General features: G+C 38.5%; 2 protein-coding genes across 4 annotated transcripts; one reads left to right on the top strand and one right to left on the bottom strand.

Moving 5' to 3' along the window:
* Window positions 1-1538: 1538 nt before the first annotated feature.
* LOC106324793 (cytochrome b5-like) lies at window positions 1539-2700 on the top strand. Its single transcript, XM_013762776.1, has 4 exons — window positions 1539-1646; window positions 1783-1881; window positions 2114-2180; window positions 2264-2700. Exons 2-4 carry the CDS (start codon window positions 1795-1797, stop codon window positions 2512-2514), a joined length of 405 nt encoding a protein of 134 aa, XP_013618230.1. The 5' UTR covers window positions 1539-1646; window positions 1783-1794; the 3' UTR covers window positions 2515-2700.
* A 198-nt stretch (window positions 2701-2898) lies between these two features.
* On the bottom strand, window positions 2899-5340 carry LOC106321546 (GTPase-activating protein GYP7-like). Of its 3 annotated transcripts, none has more exons than XM_013759803.1 (5): window positions 4827-5340; window positions 4554-4692; window positions 4413-4462; window positions 4291-4344; window positions 2899-4212 (listed from the first exon to the last, which is right to left on the bottom strand). In XM_013759803.1, exons 1-5 carry the CDS (start codon window positions 5015-5017, stop codon window positions 3087-3089), a joined length of 1560 nt encoding a protein of 519 aa, XP_013615257.1. In that variant the 5' UTR covers window positions 5018-5340; the 3' UTR covers window positions 2899-3086. The 3 variants fall into 3 exon arrangements, with proteins under 3 accessions (XP_013615257.1, XP_013615261.1, XP_013615264.1); XM_013759807.1 differs by having other exon boundaries at window positions 4554-4689; XM_013759810.1 differs by having other exon boundaries at window positions 4554-4686.
* Between the last annotated feature and the right edge of the window lie 6006 nt (window positions 5341-11346).

The following is an 11346-nucleotide window of genomic DNA, read 5'->3' as shown; positions in this document are numbered from 1 at the left end:
TAAGCCTTGGCACAACATGTCGACTACGCTGTACCGCAGCATCCACCACACCCAATGTACTGTCTCCCGCCGATACACCCATGGTCGGCTATCATCCAAATCACATCAATATACTATATATATTATCAATTATAAATGAACAAGTATTGTTGAACCATCTAACACCCTAGTTCCGGTTAAGCAAAGAACCTAAAACTAAGCAAACAATGACAGACTCGATTTCACATAGACAGAAGACATTAGAAATAAATTATACTTATTCGAGGTCCTAAGCCGTGTAAGAGAAGCTCGGGAAAAGACTCTCACCTTAGCCAAGATCAGAGACATATCAAGGAACTCCTGAAAACTTGGAATGCAACAAGAATCAGTATGCTAGGTTTTAGAATGGGTTTCTTGTCAAGCAATTAACATCCAAGGTTCCATGATTCTTCCCTACGCATGAGACCTTTAATTAAGTTTAAGTTATAAATGTTGCTTGTAAGGCAAGAAACAAAGGAGAAGACTCCATAACCTTCACAGCTTTGACTTGCGACGATGGATCTTGAACTCTGGTGACATGAAGTGCATGTCCAGTGGCTCGCCATTGATGATGGTGTAGAACGGCAACGGAAATATGATGACGTGGTAGCTCCGTCTCTCCTCCACGTCTACACCTCTCGTTTCCATTACATACCGTAGGCAGATCACCACGATGACTTCTAAAGGCATGACTGCTCCTCCGGTAATGGTGTCTATGATCTTCTTTGGCTTGGTACAACTTTGGACGGTGGCGACGTGGATCTCCGGTGACTCACGGATCATGGCCGTGCAATATGTGGCTGGTCGTGACGGAACGCGACGGCTCCGGTTACTTGTCCCTCATCACGCGTCTCCAGTGGTGATGGTTCATGGACATCAGCTATTCCTCCGGAATGAAAAACGGTAGTGGTGAACAGTGATTACGTCTCGTCTTCTCCGATAGACAGCCATGCACACGTGAAGAAGAAGGGAACCAGAGAGAGATATAGATTAAAGGAGGCGGCTGATCTTTCTCTCGATACAACAAACATTTCTCTCGCTTTAGGTTTTAGAAGGGATTATATACACATGGATATATACAATTCGGTTCATTAGTGGTTAGGTTCAATCAAATAATTAAATTAAACCATGAGCTACTAAACCAAAATCGGGGTCGTTACATAGAAACTCAATATTCCATAATAAATGTCAAAATGAATTTTTAAGTATCGAACAGAGTAGTATTTCCGAAACAGTGAAAAAGAAAACTTACACGATTATGTTGGCAAATTATGATCTGTTTCCCCATTTCCTCAAATTCGCAAAACTTTTATTTCTTTTTTGTCGTCAAAATTTTGGAAACAGCGCACTGAAACCACACGTCATGGACTGTAAAGTACCGTAAAACAAGATCTCGGCAAAGAAGTAAATCAAATTCCAAATTGGTTTGCTTAAAAGTCAAAGCCCAAATTGACCAATACTACCCCTGGTCAAATCTAACACAAGCCAAACCCTTAAGCAAAAATCAAGGGTAGTTTAGTAACTACGCTCAGAAGTAGAACACAATTAAGTAGGTGAGAGGAACACCAGTTTCTTCCGTCTTTTGCTGATTACAGAGCCTCGAAGCTATCGAAACTCTGAATCTAAAAGTAAACTATTACGATCATCATCATCAATCATCGTTCTGTTTGTTTTTCTTCGATTTGAGTCTATCATATTTGTTTTGTATCTACTAATCTTGCTTATCGTAGATTTTGATTCGCTCTGATGTGTACTTGTTTGTAGATTTAAGGAGAGATGGCTTCAGACAAGAAGGTTCTAGGTTTCGAAGATGTTTCACAACACAACAAAACCAAAGACTGTTGGCTTATTATCTCCGGCAAGGTTAGTTAGATCTCTTGTGTCTTTTTGTGACTTTGTCTGAGAAATCTCGGTCTAAACTCTATATGGATTATCCACAAATTGAAGAGTTAGATGAACATAGGGTCTTTACAGCTTAGAAGCTTTTATGACATCACTCTGGATTTAGAATCTCAATCTTCAGTGTTTTAGGTTTGTTATAAGCGAATCATATATTGGTTTAGTGATATTTACAATTACTTGAGCATATCGTTAGGTGTATGATGTGACCCCGTTCATGGATGATCATCCTGGAGGCGATGAAGTCTTGTTGTCCTCAACAGGTTTTTCAACAAAATTAATCTTAATGAGTTTCTCTCTGATCCAGTTGAATCCCTCCAATGATATGTTTCTGTTGTTGTTACAGGGAAAGATGCTACGAATGACTTTGAAGACGTTGGACACAGCGACACCGCAAGGGACATGATGGAGAAGTACTACATTGGCGAGATCGATTCTTCTAGTGTTCCAAAAACAAGGACATACGTTGCACCTGCTCAACCCGCGTACAACCAAGACAAGACACCAGAATTCATCATCAAGATTCTGCAGTTCCTCGTCCCAATCTTGATCTTGGGTCTCGCTCTTGTTGTCCGTCAATATACCAAGAAAGAGTAGAAACAGAGGCTTTTGCATTTTTTGCTTGCCACTGGATAACTCTTTCTGATTTCTCTCTGTATTTGCAAAAAAAAATACAGTTACTGTTGTTTGGTCCTAGACTTCATCTCTTGTCCTTTTAATGATTCTTGTTGAAACTACTACGAACCAATAATCGATGTGTTTTGTAGTGTCTTTGTGATCGTATGTTTGGTTTCTCTTTTTGTGTTGATTGAGATGTTTTCAACTTTGATGACAAATAAAAAGGGTGCTTCTGTTTTTCAGCTACTTTAAAGTCTAAACTTAGAATAAGCATGTGGAAATTAGGTTCAGGTTCGGTTAAGAGTTTGGTTTAGTTTGGTAGAAAAATTGTAAATAAATCATACCAATTTATACCATAATAAACATGACATATATAGATAGTATAGTGTTGTTGTTTGTGTGATATGAGCAAAACAAAAAAAGGAAAGAAAAACCTGAGGGAGAAGTAAAACGGTAAGAACCAAACCTTTTGACAAAACACAGCCAGACGAGTGCAATAGGGATTTTGTGTAGTAAGTAAAGAACACTTCATTTCTGGCTTTACACTTTCATCAAACACTGAGAGACCGAGAAGAAAGAGTTTCAATCTTATCATGAAGCGTCACCACAAGATGATGAGCATCATCAAGAAGCTTCCAGACATCAAGCTGACCCGCCATGCTATTACACTCTTCCACAATCTCATCCATACTACTGTACCTCTGTATGATCAGCTTCCTCCGCAGCACCAGCGCCGCGATCGCATACAGCAACAGATCATCCGTCGGCGGCGCTTGCTGCCTGATCCTACTCCACGTGGACTTCCCAACGCCAGCTCTAATAGCAGCCTGATCAGCCCACATGACTTCCCACAGACAAAGCGTCTGCTCAAAGCTCAACTCCCTCCTAAACATCACAAGCACCATCCTGTAGACGAAGCTACAATCCTCCGCCTGGAGATTCTCCAAGTGTTTGTAGAGCTGAGAGTCTTTGGATTTGATGATCTTGGACACGATGCGGAGCTGTCTCTGGATCCCTGCCTCGTCTAGCCTGAAGTTGTGGCGAGCTTTCTTCATGAAACCGACGAAGGACCAGAAGGCCTCGTGGTCTTCGGAGATGACGGCGAGGATGGGGGATAAGAGGTCGCTCATTCCTTGGCAGTAGCCTATCTCGGGGTCGTAGAGAGCGTAGGCTTCGAGAATGGATACGAGGCGCGCGGCGTGGTGGAGACGGCAGGTTTCTAAGTGGTCGTAGTCTTTTAAGGCGACGGACTCGGCTAGACCGCGAGCTTTGGTTTCTGTGATTGTGGTCGAGGATGAGGAGTAAGTGGCCCAGTCTGAATCAGCACGTAAAGCATCGAGACGGATGATACGTTGCCATGTAGAGAAGTCTTCGTGTACAGTTACTTCTACTTGAATCTCACCAAAAAGAGAAGTATTATTCTCTTCAGAGTTATTACTGTATACATCAGAAGGAAGCAGCTGAACATCTTCATCGTCGTCTTCGCAAGAGTCAGTATCAGAAGAATCAGTGTTCACAGCAGAGACCACGTCTTGGTTTATTATTTGTTTGGTAGTCTTGCAATCATCCATGAATCTAACGTATTGCTCGTCTGCTTCTTCCTCAAGATCATCGGTACTTCCATCGCCGCGCTTGAGAAGCATCGTGCACCGTCTTTGTAGTTTCTCATACTCATTTCTATATTCAGATATATACTTGTCAGCATCTACATACAAATAATGAATATATATATACATCATACTATAAATCTCTAACCTTCTTTGTGATTTAACAGCTTCCCGTTCCTCACTAGTACTATTCAAATCATAGCTGCAATAAATATAAGAGGTTACAAGTTGAAAAAGAAGAAGAAACAATAGCAAAAAAGAGAAACTCACACTCCGAGCAAGAAAAGCCACACTTCTCCACGAATACTTGGATCAACACCCTACAAGAACACAATTAAAAGCATGTCAGAACCATAAAAGGGTCAAGTAAGAATCAAAGACATAGTTGCTTGCTCGTTCGAAAAGACTCACTCGGCTTCTAACTCTCTTCAGAAACCTAACCCCGCCATCACGAAGTTTCCCTTCCGTAGTAAATAAACTCCTCCACTGATGCGGCGTCAAGGGCCGTTTTCTTTTCCGGCGAGACCACGGTGACTTCCGTCGGCTGCTTCTACAATTTAAAGGGCGAGTAGGAACTCAAAATCAAAAGATCTTACAGGGTAATAGCAAACATTTTTGATCTGAAGAAGAGAATCTAAAGATTCCATTGGCATATTCCAAATCTAAGAGCTTTAGGACACTCACCGATCGGAAGAAGTTACAGAAGATGGAGATGAAGGATTAGCCACAAAGAGAACCGATCGGAGATGGATCCACGACGAAGAAGACGAAGGAGGTGAAGTAGAAGTCGTAGAAGAAGATGAAGAAGATGGTAACGAAGTGGAAGACGAATTTGCAGACGACGTTGAAGTGTGGCTTCGCCGTAACGACTTCATCTGATTCTCCGACAAAAGCTTAAAATCTAAATCCCAAAAACACGAATCAAATAGACAAAAATCGAATAGTCTCCTCCGTCTTTCATTGGAGATCTAAGAACGTCATTCTTCAATACAAAGTATCAGCGACGGCGAATCGTAACTCCTCCGGTGGTTATCGGAAAGAAGGATTCCGCCGTGTGAGAAACGGCAGTGGGAATCTGGCATGAGAGTTTAACGGTTTTCCCCCAAACGATCTCTATCTATCTATCACTCGAGCGTTTTCTTCACCACGCCGAAACTGAAGAAGAGAAGAAGAACAAAAGCTAAAGCATAAAACAACTGAAGCCCATCTTAACCACTCTGATCTTTCTTTTTCTTTTCAGTTCTTGTCTTTTTTTTTTTTCTTACTTTCGGCGCGTGGACTAGCGCGTTCGCTTTAAATTTCACGCGATGTTATGGTTGGTGCTTGTAAGTGATATAACGGCGTCGTTTTCGTTTTAGTCTTCGTTCGTGGATTTTTTACGCGATAACAATAAATATATCAAAATCAAGAGTGACCAATGAAAACCGAACACGTCTCGACTGTTGTTAAAAAAAGTCAAAAGCTAAAGATTTCATTGCGTCTCTCAGCTTTACCGCGGCTTTGAATGGAACATAATCATGATTAGTAATTTGTAGATCTTCAGAGTAAACATCTATCTATCTCTGCTGAAAACAAATGTAATCATAGAATGTTTGACCTAATGGACCTACGTCTACTCAATCGTAATCTTAAGATTAGCACCATGACTATTATATTTCTAAATAGTTTTTGTTTGGTGGGATGTTATCATAGCAATTAGCAAGTTCGCTCTAACTAAATAATATGCTTTGTTACATGCTGGTGCTTCAGACTTGTCTAATATCATATTTGAGCTAGAATACAGTCTCAAATAAATCATTTGACGATTAAAGAAGACAAAAATTTCATATGATATGATATATATATATATCTCATATAATATGGACCAAGTCAAATCAAACCTTTGATCTAAGCTAATATGATGTTTATTGTGTATTTTGCTGCGACTTGTGAGTCCCTAAAGTGAACGGAATAAATAGAAAATAGCTATGCTTTTTTGACTGGCATAAAGGGCGCGGAAGATATGTTAATGTTGATTAAAGTTATTGTAGCCGCGTATGTCATTAAGCAGATATGGAATATATATTTGGTATTAAATTACAAAGCATATGCAAAGGAATTATTCTCACAGTATACTAGTAGTATTTTATTTAAATGATTATGAAAAATATACTTGCATGTTCTTGGAATAATTCGGATTAAACAAAGAAGAGAAGTTAATGAGATTTAAAAGAGGTGTTTAAGTTCGTTGAATAGAGAAGACTGCAAGACTAGTAGATAGGCAAGTTGCAGGTGTAAAATAACATTATTATTTTCTAGGGACAAACAAACATTTGATTGCTTGAAAGACATGTTATGTCTATCTACAGTGGCCGATGTAGGTGAGCCAAGTTGGTGGCACTTGCCTCCATGAAAATTTCAAATTCTTTATAACATGTATGAACTTTAGTCTTGTTTTCTATGTTTATATTTGATTTGCCCCCTACTAAAATTATTTTTGAACCTTGTTTTCTATGTTTATATTTTATTTGCACCCAACGAATATAAATTCTACATCCGCCACTGTCTACGTAAATACATATTTTGCAATAACAGAGACAAACAACAGATTTTGTAGTTCAAAAAAAAAAGTATGGTCACTATACGGGTAGGGAGATTAAAAGAGCAGAAAACACAACTACAGATAATTTTGTTCATGTTTCCCTCAAAACAATATCGATGATGTCCATATCCATCGACGTAGATAGGAATATTATAGTTTCAAATTTAATTGCTGCATTGCAAAAGATCATTATAGAAAGCCAAAAAAAAAAAATCCTAAGTAGAAGAAGACCATTATATAGTAAGAGAGTGGAGAATTAAGAAAGGCTCTGAACCCTCATTTCTCAGTGCGTGGCCCAAAAAAAAACACTCATGAGAAACACAATGATTTTAGATCTTATGCTAAGTATGACATGTACAGTTTATGATAAGCATTTCGTACATTTTTGTCATTTTAAAACTTGATCTTCAATGACCAACAAAGTAGTCCATAAAAGGAAAACAAGAAACACCTTTTTATGGAGCAACTTAACCAAAAAGGAAAAATAAGGTACTAAAAAAAAATAAACATCTTAAAATCACAAAAATAATATATCAAGCATTTGGGTTATGTGACTGTTGTGCGTTGTCATAAAGGTCGGGCTATAATCCCAACTTAGAAGTCAGTCCACTTCTATGTTTGATCGTCAAAACACAAAATCAAACAAATTTGGTAAAATTCGATTATGCAACTGCACAAAATAACTCATTTGGCTAGTGGTCGCCGACGAAGAGTAGAATGCCTTTAAGAAACTACAAAGCGTTATGGTACGAGTTTATTTTTAACTATTTCTGTCGGCCCAAACTACATATCATTAATCCGATAACTATAAAGTATAAATACCGACGAGAGGAAATACGCCTCGCATCGTATGGTATCGTATCGTATCAAAACCCTAAACCTGAGATCAATCTCCCATGGCGAATAACCCTAGAGTTTTCCTCGATATTGCAGTTGGGCCATTTAACGTTTGGTCGGATCGTGATAGAATTCTTCGCCAACACGAACCCATTGACTGCGGAGAACTTCCTGGCTACCACTCATCCACGGCATTGATCCAGATCACGTTTGGTTTGGCGGGGATATTACTCTGGGAAACGGTTTTGGAGGCGAATCGATCTACGGCGATGAGTTCCCGGACGAGGAATGCATGAGGAAGCACGACCGGATCCAGGTATCCTCTCAATGGGCAATCATGTTGGACAACCAAACAGATCTCAGTTCCTCCTCCACTCCAAGGAGGCCCCGGATTACGACGAAGAACCGCCGCACGTCGCGTTCGGAAAAGTTGTGAGTGGGTTTGATGTGATCAGGCTCGTTGAGCGGATGGTCGGAAATGAATTTGTTCCCTTCTTTGCCAGTGTCAATCGTTGTCTGCGGTCAGATTTTTTCCCGAGTATGTGTGTGTCAACAATGGTAGGTTAGTCCGGGTTCATTTCAGACTCTGTCCGGGTAATCTATGAGAAGTTGTTGAATCAGTTGCGAGCTGCGCAACTGAAGATGGGGGAGACGGAGATAGCACAGGCAAAGCAGAAGATTGCATATGAAAGTGAATATGACAGAGCCGAGGCACTGAGGCGCTGGCCATGGCTACGTAGCAGAGCACTCGGCGACACATATAAATTAAAAAGTAAAAAGCCCTCGTCACGTTAACTAGCTTTTAATATTTGTTGTGTCGTTTCTTCGTTTTTCTTTCCTTGTTGGATCGTAGTTTTGTATGTTTGCGTTCTAGTTTTAAAGTGATACCATTAAATAAGCATAGATCGTGGGTCAAAACCGATAACACTCGTATTTCCATCGACGTCGCTTAATTTTTGCGTTAGTTTAGCTACGTGCTGGTCGTTTTCACTACAGTGTATTATTTTTCCATAAGACTAACGCATAGTCAAAAGGATGTTATCATAAAATAAAACGCATAGTATGAACAAAAAAAAAAAAAAAGTTCAGAAGTTTAACATGACGAGCTCATGCGTTATATTGTGAACTTTAATAAACGCTATCTACATTCAATTTAGATTTAGGTTTCACTTTCAGGTCATAAAAAAGGAGTTTCCATATTGTGAACTTTATTTTTGTGTATAAACATATTGTAATTAAATTTGTTTTTTTATTATAACCTAATCCCAAAGATTTTCTCAGCCCAAATACTAATCATCACAAGTCATGCATGATCCACGTTATCTTATCACTTAAGATGTCTGGGGTGGCCAAAAGAAATCGATCTCACGACGGTACTCACAGTTATAAGCTTTTTACCACTAGACAAATACCACTTGGTTTAACATATTGTAAACTTGTAATATATAGAAGATGTTCCTATTCAGAAAATAATATATGTATATATATATATATATATATAATTTTATTGGCGACTCGAGGATGCACAGAAATATAAAATGTTGGTCGCTTACTATTTTCACAGTAGTTGAAAACTTGAAACTAGAAAGCTTTGGAGTGTACGAGTGGAAAACCTCTCTTTGTAGAAACATACACATGCCATTTAGTTAACTAGTAGTTGACATAGATTTTTGAGTCAGATAACTTTAAGAATATATATGTTTGGATGAGAGTTTGACACTTTGAGCCACTCGAAGGACAAATTTTAAAAACTTGTGGGATGCAGTGGCCCATAAACCTTGAGGACGCTTTGATCATATTCTATTAACTACAGTACGAATATGATTCGACCTTTGTAATTTTCTCTTGTTTTCTAGTTCATATGGATTTGTTATGATAACCAAAAACACCCTCCTTTTTATTATAAAGGTAGGGATAGCTAATCTGTTATTAGGTTTTGATTAGAGATATTAATCCAGTTTTATCAAGTACAGTTTGATGTATTTTTTTGTTCGTTTTCATCGCAATCCAAGACAAGTTAGGTTTATTACATTTTACCAAAAAAAAAAGGTTTGGTTTATATATTGTAAACATTGCTGCGGTTTTATTTAAATTTGATTCTATTCAAAGGTCAATCCGTATTTAACAAGTAAACTAGTCCTTATATAATCTTAAATCTAACGATACTTGGATTTTTAAATTGCATTTAGCTATGTCCTCTCTGGCGTATATGGTCTCTTTGAAAAAAGTCGTTCGCTTTTGTATTAAGAAAAACAGACTAGAAGAGCACATGATTCCAACTTTCTTGGTAATCCAACGGCTCTTAGTCATCCGTAAGGTCCACTATGATGTCGTGCCGACATGATATTGATGGTTGGTCCGCAAAACTTTCGAACCTTCTTATACAATTACGATGAAACACAACCAAACTAAACCGAGCAAACGTAAACATACCAACACTACAGGAAAACATAATCTTAACGAGGGCGGTTTTCCTCGTTATTTCGTCGTAAAAGAGGCTTTACGACGAATTAGCGAGGAAAGGCGTTTGCTCGTTACACGTCCGTCGTAACACATATTTCCTCGCTAATTCGTCGTAACTTAGCGAGGAATATATTTCGTCGTAAAGACGAAGTAGAACGATTCGTCGTAAAGACGTCGCTACAATTCCTCGTAAGGACGTCGCTACTATTCCTCGTAAATAACTCGAAAACAGTTCCTCGTAATCTACACGTAAATACCTTGAAAGATTTTCCTCGCAAAATACACGTAACAACCACGAAATGAGTTCCTCGTAAAATAGTCGTAAACATTTCCTCGTTATTTCCTCGTAAATAATTCCTCGTAAAATACTCGTAAACAGTTTCTCGTCATTTCCTCGTAAGATTTCCACGTAAAGAGGTCGTATTTTAGCTACGAATTTACTTCATTTTTATTATTTTACAGAATTTTAAAATATAATTAAAAAATAATTAAAATTATTTAATTTAATAATAAATTAAAATTCAAAATAAAAATAAATTCATATTAAAATATTTTATAAATAAATAAGTTTTGAATTTATATAATACAACAACAAAAAAAAAACTAAGGGTCGTTCATCGCCCGGTAGAATTCATCACTCCTCGTAACATCCGCCTCGTTATGTACGTCGTCGGATGACTCGCCATGAATGGGATGTTGTTGTCGCATGTTCCTCAACATGGACTCCCATTCCGGATTTGTGGCCGCAATAACGTCCAAGAAGCCCTCGACTCCACCCATACGAGATTTTGTCGCGGTCAACTCGTTACGCAGCTGAGCGGACTCTCTACGCAGCTCCGTGACTTCATCATCCCGTCGCTGACCATAAGACGATGTCGCTCTTGGAACATCGTTGACGGAACCAATACCCAACGTCCGTCCCTTTTTTTTAGGGACAACCTTAAAAACAAAAAATAAATATTGTAAGTAAAAATTTAAATTTAAATTAAATGAATAATTAAAAATTAATTTTTTTGAAAATTTACCTCCTCGTAAATCTTATCCACTTCAAGTGTGGATAAGGTGACGGGTAATCCGTCGGTAGACTGCTGGGTCAGCTGAGTCTGGCGGTCTTCAACCCGAGCAACTACGTCGTTGTAGATTTGCTCGGACTTGCCATCTACAAATACGCCCGCCTTGTTCTTGTGGGTCCTCTCGTAAAGTTCCATAAGAGACGGGAGATGTCCCGTCTCTTTGGCCTAAAAAAAACAGTTAAGAAAGTTAGAATAAATTAATATAATTATTAAAAAAATTATTTAATAAAATATTTAATTACCATTTCCA

Source organism: Brassica oleracea, chromosome C2 (assembly GCF_000695525.1).
Source record: "Brassica oleracea var. oleracea cultivar TO1000 chromosome C2, BOL, whole genome shotgun sequence".
Lineage (NCBI taxonomy): Eukaryota > Viridiplantae > Streptophyta > Magnoliopsida > Brassicales > Brassicaceae > Brassica > Brassica oleracea.
This window is presented reverse-complemented; position numbering and strand designations above follow the sequence as displayed.